The sequence below is a fragment of the Suncus etruscus genome, chromosome 19 (assembly GCF_024139225.1).
Source record: "Suncus etruscus isolate mSunEtr1 chromosome 19, mSunEtr1.pri.cur, whole genome shotgun sequence".
NCBI lineage: Eukaryota > Metazoa > Chordata > Mammalia > Eulipotyphla > Soricidae > Suncus > Suncus etruscus.
Window position 1 is genome coordinate 28,749,263 of NC_064866.1, and position 23,094 is coordinate 28,772,356.

At 46.5% G+C, this 23,094-nt stretch overlaps 2 protein-coding genes across 2 annotated transcripts in view; both read left to right on the top strand.

Annotated features, from left to right (window-relative positions):
* LOC125997363 (glutathione S-transferase Mu 2-like) overlaps positions 1 to 9,733 on the top strand; it is a 436,713-nt gene extending 426,980 nt beyond the window's left edge. The window contains exon 9 of the mRNA XM_049765809.1: positions 9,721 to 9,733. The gene's annotated coding sequence lies outside the window, so the exon portion shown is untranslated. The remainder of the gene's footprint in view (positions 1 to 9,720) is intronic.
* Positions 1 to 18,584, top strand: part of UBL4B (ubiquitin like 4B) — a 40,097-nt gene extending 21,513 nt beyond the window's left edge. The window contains exons 4-7 of the mRNA XM_049765606.1: positions 16,872 to 16,946; positions 17,783 to 17,833; positions 17,998 to 18,155; positions 18,264 to 18,584. Coding sequence (XP_049621563.1) covers positions 16,872 to 16,946; positions 17,783 to 17,833; positions 17,998 to 18,155; positions 18,264 to 18,584 — 605 coding nt within the window. The remainder of the gene's footprint in view (positions 1 to 16,871; positions 16,947 to 17,782; positions 17,834 to 17,997; positions 18,156 to 18,263) is intronic.
* The last annotated feature ends 4,510 nt before the right edge of the window (positions 18,585 to 23,094 follow it).

Consider the following 23,094-nt stretch of genomic DNA (forward strand, 5'->3'; position numbering starts at 1 on the left):
TTACTTAGAACCCCCTAGAAATCTGTCTTTGAGCACAACCAAAGCACCCCCTGAAGGACAGTGATAGTACAGGAGTTAAGGTGCTTGCCTAGTATGCTGCTAAGCCCAGTTCCACCCTTATGCTCCCCCAAGCACTTCCAGAGCTCTCCTGAGCACAGAGCCAGGAATAGTTCTTGAGTACCAGGGGATATGACCCAACCTTCCCACCAAAAGTTGCACCCAGTGGTGCCAGAGGATACTTGCAGCCTCAGCACAGTAGATTTTTGTTTTTGCTTTGTTTTGGGGCCACATCTGGCTGTGCTGAGGCCTTACTCCCAGTTCTGTGCTCAGGGATCACTGCTAGAGGAGCTCAGGAGGCCATATGATGTGCTGGAAAAAGTATCAGTTGGGCTGTGTGCAAGGCAAGCTATACTATTGTTCTGGCCCAGCATGGTGTATTTTAAGCACTGTGGAGAGCGCTAGACATCTGTCCCCAGGCCCTGCAGGACTGATGCAGTTCTAGGATAATGTCCAATTGTTCCAGTGCAAGAGTGTGATTCTCTGAACCCACCTCCTTTGGGATTATTCCTGGCAAAGGACTTGAGTCAGGTGGCCTTCTCTAGGTCAGTGGCCCAGCACCAAATAAACAAAACAAAACAAAAAAAGCAGGGCCTTGATGATGCTTGAGAGATGCCATCCGGATGCGGGCAGATCTGAGACATTCTGGTTGAAAGATTTCCATAGAGCCTGAAGATGGCATTGGGCTGTCCTCTGCTCTGCAGGGTTTCTCCTGAGCAGCCAGGACCCATGGCCAAATGCAGTCAGCTATGGCTGCTGACAGGTTGGATGAACTGAGGACATAGGTAACTGTGTCCCACTCCTCAGAATAGATTTCTATCTCTATCAGAAATAACCTCTTCTATAGACCCTTGGCCCCTCTGGCAGGTGCCTTTCTGGGTTGGATGACCTTGGGCCAGAAGAAACTTGACCTTTCTGCCTCCCTTCCGTTCATCAATAAAACTATTGCCCAAAGACAGTTCAGCCTTGACATTTGCTCTGGGACTCAAAAGCAAGGATGTCTCTGGCTTCTGTTATTAAAAAAAAAAATAAATAAATAAAGTCATTTCCCTGACGAGCAGCCTGAAGAGATCAATCATTACTTTCTAGCTTGAAAACTCAGTACTGTAGAGGCCTGCGCCCCAAGACAAGACACTGGATCTGTGGTTCAGCCCCCTAGACCCTTTCTTTCTCCCTCCAGGTCCCCTTCACCACCCTGCCCCCCTATGCAGGATGCAGCAACCTGCCATGAATGAAGAGAGGCCAGTCACATGACATGGTCTCCATGGCGACGGATCCGCTGCCAGGGTTGGCATCAAAGTCACATGAGAGTTCCGGAAAACTGGCTGATGTATTTATAGCAGCAGCCTGGCGCTTTTATGGAAATGGGTCTATATTTGATTCTAATTCTGAACCCAGCACTGGGCCCTGGGGCGAGACAGGTTTTGACTCAGGCCTGGGGGCAGGGGAACCCTCAGTCCCCTCCTTCCTTTTGTCTCCTAGCAAGGTCCCCTCCCCATCCCTTATGTGGACCCCCTTCTGTTTACATCCCAAAGGAGTTTCCCCTGGCTGTAAGGGAGGGCCCCTAAGCTGGCCCTGTGGGTAGTGGGGTCCCCCTTCCTCCACTGCCACCCAAATCCAAACAAGAGGAAGGTCCTGCAGCTGTGTCATTGTTAGAAACTAAAAAGTGCTCCAAGCCTTGGATTTCTCTCTCTTCTCTCAGAGTCAGGAGGGAGCAGGGCTTGGAAGAGAGGAAAGCAGGAAGGTGCTTGCCTAGCTGGGAAAGGATTGGTTCCATCCCCAGCATCACCTGAGCTCCACCAGGGCTGATCCCTGAGCACAGAGCGAGGAGTAAGCATTGAGCACTGCTAGCTGTGGCCAAACAAACAAACCAACAAATGAAAGCGACACATCAAGTCTGGAGGAGCTGCTCAACTGAAGAGGAAATAAATACCTCCAGGTCACTCAGGATTGGTTCCCCAGCCAGCTCCCCAAGCGTGGCAGCTGTGTGCCAGAAAAGCTGTTCACACTAACAGTGACAGTCATCTGCTGAGCTCTGGTTTGAGCTCTGCCCTCTCCTCGAATCCTCATAGGCCCTCTAATATAGATCCTGCTGGTTGCTGCATTTTATAGAGGACAAAGAGAAATTGAGACAGGAAAACCAGCTGTGAGTTCTGGCCATGGCGCTTTCCACTGAAGGCAGTTGAGCAGACTTGCCTTAAAGGGTACAGGAGAGGCAGAAGGGGTTCAAGGGACCCAGAATAATGGGAGAAAGGGTCTGCATTATTTTACTGTGCTAAAATAAGGTGCTAACACCTACACATGGCCAAAGAAAAAATTAAAATAGAGCTAAAGGAAGTCTAACACTGTTGGATGACACACTGATTTTACCCAAAACAAAGCAGTCCATCAACTTCCTTTCCTTTCCCTCTCCCTTTGATATATAATAAAAGTTCACCTGAATCTCACTTGACCCTCCCTGCCCTGCCAGGTTGACTTAGTACTGGGAGAATAAAGAAAGGTAAAAAGTTTTACCATGGCAGATGGAGAGAGACCATGAGGTGAGAAGCCACTAACTCCATGATTCTCTCCTGACTGGCTTGGTTTATTCATTCTTTCCAGCTACCCTTCTTCAAACTCATACATCTGGGGTTGGAAATAACGGTGTGTGGGGTGATTTCACAGAACACCAAGTCTCTTCCCCAAATTCCCAGTACCATATTCCCGTCTGAGAAGGAGGTAGGTGGCTATAGTCTGTACATACAGAAGCAGCTCTGTGGACAGTCCTGGGCAGACATGAGGATGTCAAGCTCCTCTGCCTCTGCAGAGAGAATGTTTCTCTCTCTAAAGGCATGCATATTACAAGCTGCTTATGTATCAGCCTAGAAATAATTAATGCTTCTTCAGATACTGCATCTGCCTCGTTATTTATTTATTTTTCACTGAACAACACATCTTGGAGCCATTTTCAAATCAAAACATGTCGCCAGATTTGTTCATTTTAAAGGCTGCAGAGATCTTCAGTGCATGAAAGTACTGTACATTATTGAGATGGTTCCTAAATAGGATAGGTGCTTAATTGTATCCTTTACTTATTTATTTACTACTACTCCACTGCAAGGAGTATCTTTAAATGATTGTCTTTTAAACAAATACACGTACAAAATGAGTTTGTGCCTTCCTAATGTTTAAAGAGGTGGCCTAATGGGTTATAACTGTTGCCTTTGTAATTGTGATAAATATGAGTAAATTACCTCCACAGAGGTTGAACAATTTAACTCTTCCCCTGTCAGCAGAACAATGTGTTTGTTATTCACTCACTTTAAAAATATTTGCTGGGCCCGGAGAGATAGCACAGCGGCGTTTGCCTTGCAAGCAGCCGATCCAAGGACCAAAGGTGGTTGGTTCGAATTCCGGTGTCCCATATGGTCCCCCTTGCTTACCAGGAGCTATTTCTGAGCAGACAGCCAGGAGTGACCCCTGAGCAACGCCGGGTGTGGCCCAAAAACCAAAAAAAAAATTTTGCTAACATAATAAATAAAAATAGTATTTTTTAATATTTCTTTTACAGAAAAATTGAAAATTTTTATATGCATAAAACCAACTTTGTATTTTATTTTCTATGAACTTTCTATTCTTAGCATACGCTTTCTTACTGATCTTTGGGTTGTTTATATCTTAAAATTGTGGGGGGGGGGCCAGCGAGGTGGCGTTAGAGGTAAGGTATCTATCTGCCTTGCAAGCACTAGCCAAGGAAAGATCACAAACGCGGTTTGATCCCCGGCGTCCCATATGGTCACCCCAAGCCAGGGGCAATTTCTGAGCGAGTAGCCAGGAGTAACCCCTGAGCATCAAACGAGTGTGGCCTGAAAACCCCCCCCCAAAAAAAATGTGGCGGACAAAGTGATAGTACAGTTTAGAGCACAAACTGGATTTAATCTCCAGCATTCTACATGGTTCTTCAAGTATCTCTAGGAGTAATTCCTGAGTGCAGATCCAGAAGTAACTTTTGAGTGCTGCTGATTATGGGGAAGGAAGGAAGGAAGGAAGGAAGGAAGGAAGGAAGGAAGGAAGGAAGGAAGGAAGGAAGGAAGGAAGGAAGGAAGGAAGGAAGGAAGGAAGGAAGGAAGGAAGGAAGGAAGGAAGGAAGGAGGGAAGGAAGGAAGGAAGAAGGGAAGGAAGGAAGGAAGGAGGGAGGGAAGGAGGGAGGGAAGGAGGGAGGGGAGGAAGGAGGGAGGGAAGGAGGGAGGGAGGGAGGGAGGGAAGGAGGGAGGGAAGGAAGGAGGGAGGGAAGGAGGGAGGGAGGGAGGGAGGGAGGGAGGGAGGGAAGGAGGGAGGGAGGGAGGGAAGGAAGGAGGGAGGAAAGGAGGAAGGGAGGGAGGGAGGGAGGAAGGAAGGAAGGAGGGAGGGAGGGAAGGGGAGGGAGGGAGGAAAAGGAGGAAGAATGGAGGGAGGGAGGAAGGGAGGGAAGGAGGGAGGGAGGGAAGGGAAAGGAGGGAGGGAAGTAAAGGAGGGAGGGAAGGGAGGAGGGAGGAAAAGGAGGAAGAATGGAGGGAGGGAGGGAAGAAGGGAAGAAGGAAGGGAGGGAGGGAGGGAAAAGAAGGGAGAACGGAGGGAGGAAGGAAGGAATATGGAGTCAGAGAGATAGTTCAAAGGATTAGAGTGCATATTTTGCATGTGGAAGACCTAGGTTCAATCCCTGGCACTGTATGTTCTCTGAGCACTGTAGAAGTCACCCTTGAGCCCAGAGCTGGAACACACTTTTGAATATTACTGGTTCAACCTAGAACACACTCAAAAAGATAAAAGAAATACCACTTAAAAAAACAGTATTGGTTTAAAAGAATATGGGTTCTAAGTGTTGGTACTATAATTCAACATCTGCACTTATATTATGCTAATGTGTTAGCCAGAAGTCTAGCTCCCATCCACACTTCATACAGTTGTCCTCCTTTTAACTTGAATAACTCACTTGTCTTCCTTCTCATCACCACCAGTTTGTTCATTTGCATTATTTCTTCATATCCCACATATGAATGAAATCCTGTGGTGTTGGTCTTTCTCCTAATGACTTAGTGCATTTAACACATTACCCTTGAGGTCCATCTGTGTTGTTGCAAATGGAGGATTTCATCATTGACTATACATACCACATCATTGTTATCTATCATCCACTGATGAGCAGTTAGGTTGTTTCCAACTCTTGACCATTATGAATAATGCTGTGAAGAGCATGGGGGTGCAGATATCTCTTTCAGTGTTTTCATATCCTTCTGTTGAATCAGATGGTAGTTTTAATCTTAAATTATTATTTGAGGAAAAACCCTACTGTTTTCCATAATGACTGCACTAATTTACATTCCCACCTACTGTGTACAGGGTTCCCTTATCATGGCACTTTGGCCAATGCTTGTTTCACTTTTCTTTCCTTCCTTCCTTCCTTCCTTCCTTCCTTCCTTCCTTCCTTCCTTCCTTCCTTCCTTCCTTCCTCCTTCCTTCCTTCCTTCCTTTTTCTTTCTTTCTTTCTCTTTCTTTCTTTCTTACTTCTTTCCTTCTTTCCTTTCTTACTTCTTTCCTTCTTTCTTTCTTTCTTACTTTCTTTCTTTCTTTCTTACTTTCTTTCTTTCTTTCTCTTTCTTTCTTTCTTACTTCTTTCCTTCTTTACTTACTTACTTCCTTCCGTCGTTCCTTCCGTCCTTCCTTCCTTCCTTCCTTCCTTACTTTCTTTCTTTCTTTCGTTCTTTCTTTCTTTCTTTCTTTCTTTCTTTCTTTCTTTCTTTCTTTCTTTCTTTCTTTCTTTCTTTCTTTCTTTCTTTCTTTCTTTCCTTGTATTCTTTTCCTTTTCTTTCTTATTTTTCCTTTTAATTTCTTTCCCTTTTTCTTTTTCTTTTGTTTTTTTTTTGGGGGGGGGGATTTTGAATTATATTTTGTTCTGTGCTTGGGCGTTACTTCCCACCTGTGATCTGTGGGCCATGTGATGCTGGAATCTAACCAGGGTCAGTCCCACACAAGGCAAACTTCTTAGGCTGATACTATCTCTCAGCCACTAACACTTGTTTCTACATTTGATCTTACACAAAAGGCTGACTTGTTTCTTATCTAGAGATAACAGCCATTCTCACGGGCAGCGAGAGAAAGCCTCAAGACACTGATTTGCATTTCTCTAAATACCTTCTTTTCAACAGTCAGTCAATGTATATCTATAATTGGCTATTTTACAGCAGATCTTTCACTACAGATAACATACAAATCAATAGGAAAGTGAACCAAATGCCAAAAGGTGACAAGTAACTTGAACTATAAGGAAGGAGGCTTGGAGTGAGTGATGATGTCATACTTAGAAAAGTCTTTTCCATCTTTTTTTGTTTTGGTTTTTGGGTCACACCTGGCAGTGCTTAGGGGTTACTCCTGGCTCCACACTCAGAAATCCACTCCTGGCAGGCTCAGGGGACCATATGGGATGCCGGGATTCGAACCACCATCCTTCTGTGTGCAAGGCAAACACCATACCTCCATGCTATCTCTCCTGCCACTTTTTCTATCTTTCTTTATACCAACCTTTTCTGTTTTCTATTCCAGTGGCTTTTAAAATTTAGACATTTTTATATTTTAATACTGATAAATTAATTTTTATGAATTTTAAAAAATGATTTTTGGGTCACATACGGAGGTGCGCAGGGGTTACTTCTGGCTCTGTGCTCAAAAATCACTCCTGGCAGGCTTGGGGAACCATATGGGATGCTGGGAATTAAACCCAGGTCCCTCCTGGGTCAGCTGCATGCAAGGCAAATGCCCTATCACTGTGCTATCACTCTGGCTCCTCATGAATATTATTGATCCTATTACAATATATTTTTTCTTTTGAGAATTTCTTATTTTTATATGTACCTCAGAATCATTTAAACTTAACTGATCCAATATTTCCAATAACTCAAATACAGTTAGATTTTATTTCTTAAAAATATGCTTTAAAAATTATCTTTACCGGGGCTGGGAAGGTGGCGCTGGAGGTAAGGCATCTGCCTTGCAAACGCTAGCATGGGATGGACCGCAGTTCTATCCCCGGCATCCCATATGGTTCCCCCCAAGCCAGGAGCGATTTCTGAGTGCATAGCCAAATGGGTGTGGCCCAAAAATAAAAAAAAAATCTTTATGGGGCTGGAGAGATAGCATGGAGGTAGGACATTTGCCTTGCATGCAGAAGGATGGTTGTTTGAATCCCGGCATACCATATGGTCCCCCTGAGCCTACTTGGAGTGATTTCTGAGCATAGAGCCAGGAGTAACCCCTGAGCGCTGTTGGGTGTGACCCAAAAACAAAAGCCAAAAACATGATCTTTATCCATATATGCCAGATAAAGAAATGTGGCATTTATCTTTATTTTATCATGGGTGATAGTTACTTAGAAACTAAGTGACTTTATTTTTTTTTAACTTTATTTAAACACCATGGTTTATATAATTAATCATAATACAGTTGTTTCGGGCATCCAATGTTCCAACACCAATCTCATTGCCAGTGTGACCTTCCCTTCACTATTGTTCCCAGTTTCCCTCCCACCATCATAGCCCACCCCCTTAGCAGGCACAAAATAATTTACTTTATATTACTTCTTGCAATAAAATGGCAAATGGGATTATTAAAAATATTTTAGTTGAAGAAAATTTGTGAAAATTGTTATATCTCACCATGGGGTCATTAAAGTCATTGTCTGAGGGTTTAATGAACTATTTGTTGCTAGCTTAGCCTTCTGGATTATTGTTTTGTTTATTGAACTTACTTGGCTTCTCTGCTATTTTCACATCTAATTTGGTGTTTTCCTACTGGGATGTCAGTATTGTAGAATGTGCGGCCACACACGCCAAGAACTCCAGGGTCTGTAGAACTGGGCCAATATGTTTCAGGGGCTTGCAGTGACTTATTTTCTCTTTTGAGATTAATGGTGAAGCTGTGAAGCTAGGCTGCTGCATACACGGTGGTGGTGACTGTGGGATGCCTACAATTTAGACTTTTATAAGAACAAACCTCTTTTTTTTTTTAATACCTCTCACCCAAGAACAAACTTCTGACTTTGTTGAGCCTTTCCATTGTATGTCTGTTTTCCTATGCCATGAATTTCTGTATTGTCTTATCATTTTCTCTTCACTAATCTTTTTGGAGGGGAAACTAATTTGTAATTCAATTCATAAGTTCTTGAAATGATTGTTTTTCAACTTTTCTCCTTTAGTCATGTATCTATTTGAAGGTATGAATATCCTCCAAGTACTGTCTTTCATCTATTACTATGTTTTCATATTTTTAAATTATTAATATTGATGTAACTACAAATTATGTCATGCAAAAATAAGGATTAGATTAAAATTTACTTCACTTTTTATTTCAATATATTAAAAAACTTTTTTGGAGTTCAGGCCACACCAGGTAGTTCTCAGGGTGTTAAGTCCTGGTGCTGTGTTCAGAAATCAGTACTGATGGGGCTGAACTTTTTCTCTGATGCATAGATTTATTTCTTTTCAGATCAAATCCAATTTGACTGTGCTCTAAACTGTACTATCATTTAGGCCCCCACCTATTTTTAGGATACAAACAATACCCAAAGATCAATAAGAAGGAGAACAATAGGAATAGAAAGTTCATAGAAAACTGATCTCATTTATTAAAAATCTGAACTGGAGATATAGCTTAATGGGCTAAACATATACTTTGCATGCAGAAGATCATTCTTTTTTTTTTTTTTTTTTTTGCATAAAACCATTCTATGTTCCTTCCCCAGCACATTGTTCTCCTTTTCACCCAGATCCACCAGGAGTATCCCCCTTGTACTGCTGTGTATGGCCTAAAAACTAAAACAAAAACAAAAAAAAATTCCATCTTTCCTAGTTCATTTGAAACATTATCTTTATCATATTCTAAATGGCAGAATCCTGGTTTATTTGTGCATCTAGTATTCCCCATGACTAAGAGGAGACTAATTTGAACTTATAACCTTATAATATGCTTTGCCAGTTGGTAAATTTCCTATCCAGACCCATTCCATCCCAGATTTTCCCTGAACTAATTTTGCTGATTTCTTTTTCCATATAAACCTTAGTACCAGATGGTCTAGTTAAAAAGAAAAATAAGAGCCTGGAGAAGTGGCTCACTTGCTTGAGACCCTATCTTTTTTAATTTTGCTTATTTTTTTACATTTTGCTTATTTTATTTTGTTTTGGGGTCACATCCAGAGGTATTCAGAACTGACTCTTGGCTCTGTGCTCAGGGATCACTCCTGACAGACTTGGTGGGCCGTATGTGCTGGATGTTGAACCCAAATTCAGTCGTGTGTAGGGTCCCTGTCTTTCAGGCATGAGGCTATCAGTTGAATCCCTGCATCACCCACATTGCCAAGTGTGATCCCCAATGCTACAACAGAAATTGTTCAGTCTCTAACATGCTGTAACCAAATATACCACTCTGGGGGTCAGGGGCTGTCTTGGCAGAGTGTGACTCCACCCCGAATTTACGTGTAACTACCTAAAAGACCCGCCCATTTCTGGGAGGTGTCTTGGGCGGATATTACCTGTATTTTTACCTGCAAGACCCCGCCCATTCCTGGGAGGGGTCTTGGGAAGGTTAGATAAGGCCTTTGAGCCAAGGGATTAAGGTCTTTGCCAGCATGGAGGTCAGAGGAAAGATGGCTGAAAGAAGTTAAGACGCAGGGCAAGCTAAGATTGGCATGTGCTTAATTGGTTATGATATAGGCCACACACGTGGGCCAGGGCCAATAAAGATGTTATCTCTCTGGAAGCCTGCCTGTGAATGAGTTCAATACCCACAGATTTCCTGGACCCAGACCCACCGGTTGAAGGGGTTTGCAGAGCCACATGGTCTGGGATGGAAGAAAAAGGTCATTCCATCCATCTCCATCCACCTCCATCATAAGGGCTGTTTTTCTACAGCAGAGGAAATAAGCCTTGCAGTCAGGAAACCCGGAGTTCAACACCCAGGGCCTCCTACATGTCCTCAACATAGTCTCAGCAGCTTTGTTGTCTGGGACCCTGTTCCACAGCAGTGTGTGTGAGATCTCTGGTGCACTGACACTTGTGTGAGTCCCACAACTGAAGAAGTATAAGACTGATGAGCAAAAGTAAGACTTCAGCAAGCACAAGACCAATCACTGCCACTAAAGTGTTGCGCATATGCACATATAACTCCCACACACATATACACACAAGCACCCTAGTCAAGTGTGTCAGCCCTGTTCATAGCAACAACAGCAGTAAAAATGGAAAAAAGGAAGGCAAAAATAGAAAACCTTTCTTTTATTTTCATTGAGGCAGTTTTAATGCTATAGATGAACCCTTCTTAAGTTTGGTTATTAAGTTTGGTTCTCTTGATTTCATTGTTGTTGACTCCATGGCTTGGATATTTAGTTCTGTAGTTGGGTCCTTTCTTTTCTCTTCTTTTTTTAAATTTTGAGCCATGCCCAGTGACACTCAGGGGATACTCCTGGCTATGCGCTCAGAAATCGCTCCTGACTTGGGGGGCCATATGGGACTCTGGGGGATCAAACCACGGTCCGTCCTGGGTCAGCTGTGTGCAAGGCAAATGCCCCACTGCTGTGCCATCGCTCTGGCCCCAAGTTCATTCCTTTCTTAACACCACCATGCATCTAAGTCTCCTTGACTCCTACCCCCAGTTATTTCACATTTGTCTTTCCCCTCCACTCAATTTCTTTCCTTCTCACTATAGTGTAGGGCCAAGAGTGTTCTTGAAAACTTCCACTTAACCTGTATTACTTCATGCAGTTATTCTAAATACTATATATAAATAATATTACCCTGTATTTATCCTTAAACTTCTGGCTTACTTCATTTAACACAATATCTTCCAGGTCTATCCATGTTGCAAATTGCAACATCTAATTGCATTCCCTAGAGCTATGTAGTATTCCATTGTGTGTGTGTGTGTGTGTGTGTGTGTGTGCGCGCACACATGTGTACCATATCTTCATGATCTACTCATCTGTTGTTGGACTCCTAAGTTGATTACCACTCTTAGCTATTGTATTGAGTCCTGCAATAAATAGCAGTGTGCATACATCCTTTTGAATAAATGTTTTTTTTTGGAAATAGATACCTAAAAGTGGAATTGAGGGATCATATGGTAGCTTGATTCTGAGTTTACTGAGAACGGTCCATACTGTTTTTTTTTTTTGTTTTGTTTTGTTTCTGTTTTTGGGTCACACCCGGCGATGCTCAGGGGTTACTCCTGTCTGCTCAGAAATAGCTCCTGGCAGGCACGGGGGACCATATGGGACACCGGAATTCGAACCAACCACCTTTGGTCCTGGATCGGCTGCTTGCAAGGCCAATGCCGCTGTGCTATCTCTCCGGGCCCCCATACTGTTTTTTCATAGGGATTAAACCAGACAACATTCCCAACAGCAGTAGATGAGAGTTCCTTTTTACCACGTCACCACCAACACAACCCTTCTCCTCTTTCTCCTCTTCTTCTTTCTCCTCCTCTTCTTCTTCCCCCTCTTCTTCCTCTTTCCTCCTCCTCCTCCTTCTATGAAGCAAGATTTTTTTAAATAAAACTTACTTAGAAAGACTTGAGTAAGTACTTTCTAAGTAAGTTTAAGTTAGGAAATAAATGTTCTAGATAGAACACAGCTTCTCCAGAGGGAAAAAAGTTAGCAAAGGTACATAGAGACAAGCAAGAAGATAGATGTGTGTTACCCCTCCACCAACTTCCTTCCTATCTCACCTGGAAAGGGGGGGGGGGAGTCTGTGATTGGTAATTCAGAATAGCCTAAGGCAGTGCTTCTCAATTATTTTCTGTCATGCCCCCCTAGTCGCCCTCTGTGCGACTGTAAAGGTATCTTTATTAAAAAAAAAAAACTTTAACCTTCAAAACAAAAATATATAAAATAATTTGAGCTAATTTTAAATCAGAGTTGATGTCTGGATTAATGGCTACAATGAGCACATTTTGCAATACATAGCTTTTCGAAGCAGGGTTTGAAGCAGGACACAGCAACTTTCAGCTCCAGAGACATACAGAGACATAAACACGGGGCTCAGCTTGTTATGACAGTGTTTGCTGAGGTCAAACACGCCCCCCCTTTACAGAGCCTCGAGCCCCCCCTGGGGGGCACACCCCACTATTTGAGAACCACTGGCCTAAGGGGAGGGGTGAGGGAAAGACTCAGCAAGGAAGGTGCAACAGGTTGAGAAGAGACACAGAATGGAGGAAGAGTATGCAGAGAGGAGGCTTAGTTTAAAGGCCATGTGAGGAATATGCACATGGCAGTTAGGGTAATAAACATTATAAATAAATATAAATATAAATAAAACATTAGGACTTATTTTTTGTTTTGTTTTGTTTTTGTTTTTTGTTTGTTTTTTGGGTCACACCTGACAGTGCTCAGGGGTTACTCCTGGCTCCACGCTCAGAAATTGCCCCCAGCAGGCTGGGGGAACCATATGGGATGCCGGGATTCAAACCACCATCCTTCTCCATGTAAGGCAAACGCCTTACCGCTGTGCTATCTCTCTGGCCCCTGGACTTATTAATTAATATTTAATACAACAGATGTATGCAAGGGAGAAAGCAAGCTTGAAGAACAAACTCATTTTTATAACTTCAACTAAAAAACTCCAGTTATCCTCCATATCCACAAAGTGGAAAAGGGTAATAAATTCTTCGGTGCTTTTCCTACACACAGAGTAGGTATTGTTATAACACAGAAGGTATTGATATAAACTCCTCTTACTAACACAGGAAACATTTGCTTCTTATCTCCTGATAAATTTCATCACTGTCCTCTCACTTTCGTGATGGCTTCAGGGCTTCTTCTAGGCTCTGGTTTTTTGTTTGTTTGTTTGTTTGTTTGTTTTGGGCCACACCCGGAGATGCTCAGGGGTGACTCCTGGCTGTCTGCTCAGAAATAGCTCCTGGCAGGCACGGGGGACTATATGGGACACCGGGATTCGAACCAACCACCTTTGGTCTTGGATGGGCTGCTTGCAAGGCAAACGCTGCTGTGCTATCTCTCCGGGCCCTAGGCTCTGGTTTTTAAAAGAAGATAGTGAGTTTGTTCCTAAGTGTTCCTAAATGACAGTGGGGCCCTGCAGAGGTTGGTCATAGCTCCTTTCCCTATAGACCCCACACAGTCTTAGAAGCAGGGGGCGCTTAGAGCTGTGGGGTGGCTGCCATTCCCTTGGCTGGCACTCGATGAGCCGATGAAGAGTCAGCTCATTACAGTGCCCTGACTGAGCACCACTGTCCCTTCTTCCCTTCCCTATGTTGTTACTGGCATTGTCATTGCAATGTCCAGGGGCTGAACTTGTAGTGCTGATGTGTTGTATTAAATATTAATTATAAAATCCTATTGGTGGTGGATGGTGTGGATGGAAAGGCCTTTCTTGGCCCAGCTGGGCGCCTGCAGTCCCTACGGCCTGGTGGGTCTGTGGGTATCAGGGTAATGGCGACGTAATGGCCCACAGCAGTCAGATGAAGTTTTAGGAAACATCCAGCTTTCTCACATATTTCACATGGCTTCTAAGCCAAACAGCCTCTTTCTTGCCCCTCTGTATCTATGCTGTCTATCACTTCTCTCTCTGCTGTCTTTCTTTCTGAGGCTTTCCTTCATCCCTCCCTCAGGCCACTCTAATTACCAACTACAGACCCCTTTCCAGATGTGGAAGGGTCTCACTATCCAGGTAAGATAGGCCTGAAGTTGTGCTCATCAGGGGCCACACACTTGATTGTTAGAAAAGGAACATTTGTAGTCTTATCTACATTATCCTCTTCCCTTGGAACTCTGCTGTTGCACCTCCTATCCAAACCTTCTTGCTCCCCTGTCCCTTCTAAGTGAGCTCTGATCTAGCCTCTTCACACCTACTCTGGGGGCCTGTCTTCCTTCCATGTTGTTCACTCATAAGGAAGATTACCAAGGCCATGTCTGCAACTGTCTTTCTAGGATACAACTCCCATATTCCAGACCACCTTTTATTCTTTCAGAACCTTCATGGAGAGTGTGGTCTGTGTTGAGGATGGTTTCAGCCCTGTGGTCTTACTCACCAGTCAGGGACTGCCCATCTGCAAACAGGAGCTTAATGACACATAGGACAAGAGTTCCAAGAAGGAATAAATGTCCATATAGAGGTTAACTGAATTTTTCTCTAAGGACTGGAGAGGGAGGAAGAATAAGGATTGGAAGTGAATCTGGGTAAGTGGGCAGGAAGAGAGGAGTTAGGTTTAGTGGCAGAGAGGACAAAAGACAGGAAGGTACATTTATAAAGAGAGGGCAGGCTGCACTGCAGAAGGCTGAAGAGTGGGAAGAAGGACAGAGGAAGTAGTGGGCCACAGGGAGGCTGTGGGAGAGAGTGTGACATGAAGCTAGAAAGGAGGAAGGGCTTTGAAGAGCCTGCTAAGGTGTGCACAAATCTTTGCAAGGTGGAAAAGGGACAGTCATGTTTGTATTTCCGGAAGAACAAACTCACAGCTGTGACATAAGGGATGAGGAATGGAGATGGACTTTGAAAACAATCCTGAGAATCTATGTAGGGTTTGGAATGCAGCGGCAGAATGAGAGAAGCAGCCACATTCTAGAGGCGATTTAGGCAACAGTGCTAACAGGATCTAGTGACAGATTTCATGAAGGAGAGAGGAAAGGATATCTCAAGGATGAGTGTCAGGTTTCTGACTGCCTCAAGTTTTCATGGCATTACAGAGCACTAGTAGAAAAGCAGGAGGCAGAACCAGAGAGAGAGCATATTGTTAAGGTGCTTGTCTTGCGCATGGCTGATCTTGGAGCTGATCCTGGTTTGATTTCTGGCACCATATGATCCCTGAGTAAGCATCTCTGAGTGCAACCCTAGAGGCTTCCTGAGCATCCTTAGGTGGCCTGGATAATCCCAACATCACAAAGCCCGAGCAGCACTGTATCCTTGGCCCTTGCATTGAATTAAACCGCTGGCCTAGCTGCTCAAACAAACATTAGTGGATCCCAGTCCTTGTAAGCACTATTTGGGAGTCCCCTCAAAAAAAAAACATGTTTACAGGATCCTTCTTTGAATGTTGGACTTAAATCTTGCATATCTGAGCTCTGAGGTTACTCTGAGTAGAAAGAGTAGGAAGATAGCAGAAGGAAGTCTGGAATGAAGATGTGACTTTGTGAGTCCTAGATATAATAATTGGGTGGATGGGGAGAGAAGAGTGACACAAGGGCAGGCCTCTGAGTTCAACATATAAATATGGGGGTTGAGGTAAAACTGAGGATGAGTAGGAGAAAATCAGGAGTGTGAAGTGGCAGGGAGAGTTCTAGAAGGAAGGAGAGGAATCCAAGTTTGTGGAAAGGTTGGGAAGATAAGGAGAAATTCTCAAGGAATTAGTATTGAAAGTGATGAGAGAGAAAGAGAGTGACACAGAGAGAGGAAAACAGAGACAGACAGAAATAGAGTCAGACAGACACAAGGCACAGACACAGAGAGATCTTGGCAGGATGAGAATGTTGAGAGTAAGAAATACAGAAAAGCTGTGGAACAAAATAAAAAGAGAGCTTTTGACATTTAAGTTTTTTAAATTTTTAAAAAAATTTTAGAGATTTATTTTTCTTACTTAAGCACCATGGTTACAAGGTTGTTCATAATTGTTTTGTTTTGTTTTGTTTTCACAGAAAAAGTTGTTCATGGGGCTGGAGAGATAGCATGGAAATAGGGCATTTGCCTTACATGCAGAAGGACGGTGGTTTGAATCCCAGCATCCCATATGGTCCCTGGAGTCTGCCAGGACCGATTTCTGAGCATAGAGCCAAGAGTAGTCCCTGAGCACTGCCAGGTGTGACCCAAAAATTAAAAAAAAGAAAAGAAAAGAAAAACAAAAGGTTGTTTATAATTAAGTTAGTCATATAATGTTCAACAACCTTCACCAGTGCACGTTTCCCATCATCAATGTCCCCAGTTTCCCGCTCACCCTCCCTGATACCCTCTTCCTTTCCTCCCACCACCTTCCCCTGCTTGCCTCTGGGGCAGGCATTTTACTTCTCTCTCTCTCTCTCTCTCTCTCTCTCTCTCTCTCTCTCTCTCTCTCTCTCTCTCTCTCTGTCTGTCTGCTTTTTTTTGACACTGTGGTTTGCACTATGGTTAATGAAGGGGTGCTATACATGTAATTTGATCCCCTTTCATTTCAGCACTTATATTTAAATATGTTTTAAAAGCTGGCCAGGGGCCAGAGAGATAGCACAGGTTTGAGGAAGTTTGCCTTGCATGTGTGTCTTTTTGTGCTTAACAAATAGTCTTAAAAGAGAGACAGTGTCTCCCCAGTGTGGACAGGTTGCTTTTCTGTTTAGTGAACTAAAAATATTGTCTCCCTGGAAGCTTCTTTGTGTCCATGATAACAGATTGGGGTTTCCTAAGCTCAGAGCTTCTCAACCTGTGCCGATCCACTGGGGCTTCCTCAAGGCCCTCCCAGGGGAGTTGGGGATAGGGAAATTATTTGGGTGTGAAGCTCCTGCTCAGCCAGAGAAATTTATTTATTTACTTATTTTGGTTTTTTTGGATCACACCAGGCAGCACTCAGGGAATACTCCTGGCTCTGTGCTCAGAAATTGCTCCCGGCAGGCTCGGGGGACCATATGGGATGCCGGGATTCGAACCACCATCCTTCTGCATGCAGGCAAATGCCCTACCTCCATGCTATCTCTCCAGCCCCTACAGTAATTTAGTCTTTTGTCTTGAGTCCAGGAGGTTCAGGTCTTGTGCCCAACCCAGGAACCTGTGGTGACTAGCCAGTTAGAGGCAAGTGGGGAATCTAAGAGTCTAGTAGTGACAACAATTTGGCTTTTTTAGGGAAGACCACGGTGACAGCCTCCACGGCCATTCTCTCCAACGCCAGTTTTCTACTACCTGAAGTCCTCCCACCTGGTGAGGATTCATTCTAAGCTCCCTGAAAAGCCCTAGAGGCTGCCAACTAGCTGCCTCTGATTTCACCTCATCCCTACTGCCGCTCACCCTCACCTCTAGTTCCTGTCAGTCCTTCTCACCTTTCACTATTCTCCCCTCCTGCCATGTTCTTCCTCACCAGTTACTGTCCTCTGCACCTGCCACTGTCCTCCCCATCAGGGTCACCCTACTCCCTTCTTTGGAGGAAGTCTTATCCTTATCAATTTCTCCATAAATCCCCTCCTTCACAAGCCCTAGAGTGCCTCCCTCTCTGTCACCCACAGCATGGGTCTCCCTGAGTGTCACCCCACCCCTATCTTCCTGCCTGACTTTACCTGATGGTAAGACCAGCTCATTTCTGGGAGGGGTTTTTGGTAGGTAACAAAAGGATTGCTTCAGGGGTGTAAAAGGAACTCAAGGATTGAGGGAGAGATTGAGGAGGAAGCAGAATGGAAGAAGAAGAGACAGTCTTGAATGCAGGCTAATAATGGAGCTGGCTTGAAAGGTTTTAAAGCTTAGGTGCCACACGTGATGACTAGGGTCTGAATAAAACCGATGTCTCCTGAAACCTGATTGCTGTGAGTCTTTTCCTCGAGGCTTCCCTGAACCCTCAAACCCACTGCCTGAAGGGAGTTGCAGGCCCTTGCATGACCAGGGCCAGCAGAGAAAGGCCTCATCCTCATTCCATCTCATCATCATCCACCTCCATCCAGGACTCAAAAATTAAAATGTATTTCAACACTTGAGTTCTTCTGCCCCAGGAGCACTCAGCCCTGTGATGGCCTCAGACTCCCCCTGTCAACCATCTCCTAGAGCAGGAATCAATGCCACTGGCGATGTCTTGAATGGAGCTGAAGAAGGGGCAAGTGGTAACATGCCCAGGTGGCAGATAGATGGAAGCCCAAGCCTGTCAGGGCAAGAGCGTCCCTTTGGGTGGGGCTGAGCGCTTGAAGGAAGGCTGGAAGAGATAGCTAGATGGTGGGGAGAGAGATGGGGCTCTGGGCCACGGTGGCTGCCTCCTTTCCAAGACCAGCGATGATGCGCTACGCGCTTCCAGGCTCTGCGCGCCTAGGCCAGGGACCAGCTGGAGCTGCTGCCATGGGCACCCCTCTCCTCTCCTTCTGCCTGCTTGATGGCGTCGGCCATCAGAGCTTCGCCCCAGAGCCTGGAAGCACTGACGCGGGCCCGCGCGTGAGTCAAACCTGCGTCACGGCGCCCCGCAGCCAGGGTGGCCTTTGGGGAGGCGAGGGAACCGCGCGCGCCGCGCTCCGCCCAGCTCCGTTCCGTTCCACTCCGCAGAGCAGAGTCGGCACGGCCGGGGGCAGCAGGAGGACACTCGGCCCTGGGCCCACCACCCCTCAAGCTGCTTTCCACGCGGGACCCGCACCCCAGGGGGATCCGAGCACCCAGCTAGCAGGTGTCCCGCTTGCCTCTCCGGAGGGAGCGCAATTGCGCGGCGCGCAGTTTGGGGAGCCCTTCCCTGCCCCAGCCGGGGCTCCCCTCCACCATCCACGGCTGCCTGCGGGAGGGACCACGCACCCCTCTTCTGCCGGGGATCGCAGCTGCTCCCCCGGGGCGCGGGGGTCCAGTCCCAGGAACAGTGCGCCCTGGAACAGGTAAGACGCGCGTGCCGCGCCCCGCCGGGCTAAAGCAACTTTCGCATTGGCGGCTCCGCCCCAGCCTGGAGGTCTCAGCCTCGGGGTTCGGCTTTGCGGGGGGAATATTTGCGGGGATGTCGGGTTTACAATGCTGGCCGGCTCCTCCCGTCTCTCCCTTCATCGTTGCTTGGAGACCGAATCCCAGGATTGCGCTCCGCGGGCGCGTCCCGGGTTGGGCACGCGATGCGCGCTCGGGGGTGGGCTTCAGGCTCCAATGGAAGCAGCTTTCGGGGTTCCCGAAGGCCCAAAGAGAACTCGGGTGCAATGGGGCAGAACCGCAGGAGCGGACTGAGCGGCAGGGCGGAGGCTAGAAAGGAGCGCTGCGCTCTAGGCGCAATTTGGGGGAGGCCCGAGATCTCTTCGAACCCAGCCCCGAACCACGCTCTGGGCCCTCCAGTGACCTTGACAACTGCACGGGTGGAAAGGCAGGCACCAATCGCATTCCCAATGCAGGAGCTGGCCCCGCGCCAAAAGGGTGGAGAGCTCTCGCCCAGCTCCCCGATTTCTCCTAAGGCAGCAGGGAAAGGTTGCAAGAGGGGCGGGCGGTGCAGCGGGCCGGATGGAGTGGGGGCCCCGTCTCCCCCAATCCCGGCAGCCTCCGCCTCATTATACCTACCTGTGCACCCCGAGTTCTCCTTCAATGCTCCCCGCGGTTCCCTAGAGGGCTACATCCCCTGGGGCGCGATAGCGGTGAAAGGAAGCTTGTTTCCTCTGAAATCCCAGACAGCCCTCCCTGCCAGTGCTCTGAGCGTGCAAGAAATCCCCAGGCCGTGCACATTACTATCAAGTCATTTGAGGAAAAAAGCAAAACAAAACAAAACATTTCATGGAGGCAAAACCAAACCAAACAATAACAGAGTCAAAAACAAAACAAAACACAGCAACAACTTAATCTGATCCTATTCCTCTTTCTTTTCTTAACAAATATTTTCACAGATTCTTGGGGTCAGGAAAATTCTAATTAGATCTACTGTCAGGGACAATTGAGCTATGAAGAAAAAGGAGGCACATGGTGTGGTTGGGGAAATGGGGATATGTGTTGTGGGCTGAAAACTGATCCTGTTACAAGAACTCCAGGCACTAAGAAAATCCTGTAATGATTTAAGAATTTAAAAATCCGCCCCCCCCCCACACACACACAACTTTAGAGCCTTGCTCGATGTAGGTTGTGCCGGTGTAGGTGTAACCCTCGGATGGTTGTCTGGACAAGAACAGCAGAGTGAGGCAAGGTCGTGGTGCCTTGGGACTTCACTTCATGCTCAGGGCCCCTTACTCTGTCCACCTCAGGCCTGCAGGTCAGGAAGGGCTTGGAGGTGACATTCGGTTGTCCTTGAGCATGGTCTATCCATGGGGACCCTCCTGTTGCCCCATCTCTGTTTGCTTTTTTTCTGGAGCAGCTGTAGCTAAGTAGGTGGGTGAGCTCCAGGATCCCCCACAGCCGCATCCGCAGAGTGACTCAGTGCAGGAGACGGGAGATTGTGCCCACCAGCTCTGATTGGAGTGAGTTTGCTAGGCCTGAGTCACACAGTCATGTGCCAGCTGTTTGGGAGTTGAATGGAGCTTGTCGTGAGCAGCCTCTGTCTGATCTCTGAGGATCTGGGGGAGGGTTACAATTGGCGGGGCACATGTCCTCCATGCAGGGGATAGGCCCCAGTGCACAGAGCCCTCAGACTGCCTGGCTGCAGAAAATCGTCCTCAAGTTCTAACTTAGTGGACAGATGTGTTTAGGTTCCGTGTGGGAGTTGAGAGGCCAGGGGCAGGGTGGGAGGCAGGCCTTGGGCAATGGTCAGAGCTGGGCCCAGGTTTCTGTCATGTCTCTGATGGGTGACCTTGGGAAAATCACCTCAGCTCTGTAGCTTTTCACTCATCAATACCTCTGCTGCGGCCTAGGGGAGCTCAGTGCTGTCCCGTTAAAAGGGAGTAAGTACCCTTTTCCTTATGGGTCTCACCAGCGGGGAGACTTCTGTACTTCCTTGTTTCTGGTTGTGAGCAAGGTGTGAAGACAATGGATGGCAGGGCTTCTTATGACACTAAGAAGGACCCCAAGCTGCTCCATAGGGACCTAGTTCCACCCACAAGTCTTGCCTGGGACATTGGGAAGTTTGAGGAGTTTTGGGGGAGTGAGAAGTTGGGCTACAGTGGGTAGGCTATACTGGTCCCAGGGATGTTCCAGGTTGATTGTGGCCTGGTCCCAGGGTGCAGTGTGTTGTGTGGCCTTCAGGGCTGTCTGTCCTTGGAGCAGGCTTGTCATCCTCCTACTCAGTTCCCTAGCTAGACTGGAACTGGAGGCTGTGAGCAGAGAGTCAGGCTCACTTTTTCTGGAGAGAGAAGTGAGGAGCATCTCTGGGGTCTCTACCTCTACCCTCACCAAGGCTCGAGGACCCTGTGCTCCATCCTTCATCTGTACTGCGTGTGGAAATGGTAGCTCTGCAAATGGGGGTGTCAGCAAAGTGAAGGAAGCAAAAGCAGCCCCAGAACTCCAAGGGGTGTGTGTGTGTGTGTGTGTGTGTGTGTGTGTGTGTATGTGTGTGTGTGTGTGTGTGGCTATGTGTGTGTGGCTATGTGTGTGTGGCTGTCCTCTAGAACCCCTCTGAATTTGGAGCAGATTCTAAGGATGTCAGAGAGAGAGAGAGAGAGAGAGAGAGAGAGAGAGAGAGAGAGAGAGAGAGAGAGAGAGAGAGAGAGACAAGAGGCCTCTTGAGAGGCCTGATTGTACCTCTTTCCTTTGCTGCTCTCCTTTCCAATCCAAGTTCTCTGCAGCAGGAGAATGCATCAACTCTCCCTTGAAAGTTGCTTGGAGAAGCAACAGATAGATCTATTTTGAGGGAGGGTGTACAGGGATTTTTTCTAGAATCAGGTCTGAGTTATCACTTGCTCCCAGGTGGGGCTGCAAAAGTATTCCCAGTTGAATGTGTGAAGTAGCAGGATGGAAACGTCCTCAGGAGTCCTGCAATGGAAAGCAGAGTGAAACAGGGAGCTCGAATACACTGTTCCCCAGCTCAAGTGGCCTGGCATGATGGACAGAAAGTGGATTTTTTTAGAGGAGTGATGATGTGGGTGCCAGAACTTTAGGTTCAGGTGGTTCCTGATACAAAAGGCTTCATTCTACCATCATCTTATTTAACCTTCTCTCCCATTCCCAGAAGACAGAGATTGCCCCTTTGGGACATTCAGACAAGTTTGATAGTTTGTTCAAGGTCACACAGAGTGAGGAGTGTCATCTTGAGCACGTGCATACAGGTTTGTTGGAGACTAAATCCTTGTTAATAGTTATAGGATCCATGTTCAAAGGTGCTAGGGGTAGGGAAGTTATGTGGTACCAGGGGTCTAACTTAGAGCCTCACATATGCAAGCATGTGCTCCAGTTCCTTAAGCTATCTCTTTGACCCTCATAATAATTTCATATAAGTGTTTGCTGGCAATCTGTGTATTTGCCCAAATTTGTCCAGAACCATGGGTCTTGTTCTGTATGCTAATATTCTGAGAAAGGGGAAATGTGCCTTCACTACTGGAAAATTGGGAGAAAATCAACATGCCTAAGCTTCTGATACTTGGGAACTATGGCCTGAGGGTCCAGAAGAAGTATCTTGGGGAAAGATAGTTTCAAAAATGGTGCTTGCCACACATGTGACTAACCAGGGTTCAAACCCCTGTACCAGGGGCCAGTAGCGTGTTTGGCTTGCATGCAGCCAACCCGGGACAGACCGTGGTTTGATCCCCAGCATCCCATATGGTCCCCTGAGCCTGCCAGGATAGATTTCTGAGCACAGAGCAAGGAGTAACTCCTGAGTGCTGCCAGGTGTGGCCCCCCCCAAATAACAATCCTGTACCATACAGGGTTCCCCAAATCATCCCAGGAGTTATCCCTTAGCATGGCCAGGATGACCCAAATACCCCCTCCCCAAAGATTCTAGACTCCATCTCTTTGGCCTGTCTTTCTCTTCATCACCTCCACCAGCCCTGACCTGGCACCCTCAGCTATTGATGCAGCCCAGGGTTGGTGCTGGAGAGAGCGAAAGAACTGTCAGAACAGATGTGAAGTGGCCCTAAAGTCTGCGTCTGCAGAGCCAGTGCAGAATGAGGCAGGCAGGGGAGCAACCGGCTCAGGTTTCTGGCCACAGAGCCAGTGCTGGGGACTCACAACTTCCCAAGGAGGCCCCAGACCCCAGGAAAAATGCTCACATAGTTATATCCAGCATGGTGGTGAGCAGGGCTGCCACTTGTTTTCTGACTTATTCCCTGGAGAGTTCACTGTCCCCACCTTGGGGACACTGTCCTTGACTGTTTTGGGAAACTTGGCATCATTCCTTCTGTATCTCCATTTCTCTCTGAGAAGTCACCATCCCTAGAGGATGCCCCTGGCCTATTCTAGCCTGCCTGCCGCATCCTTCATTCTGTGAGGGCTGATGGTTGGAGTGGAAATGCTGTGGTCCAATGGAGGTTGCGAATCTCCCAGAAGCCTTTGCACCACT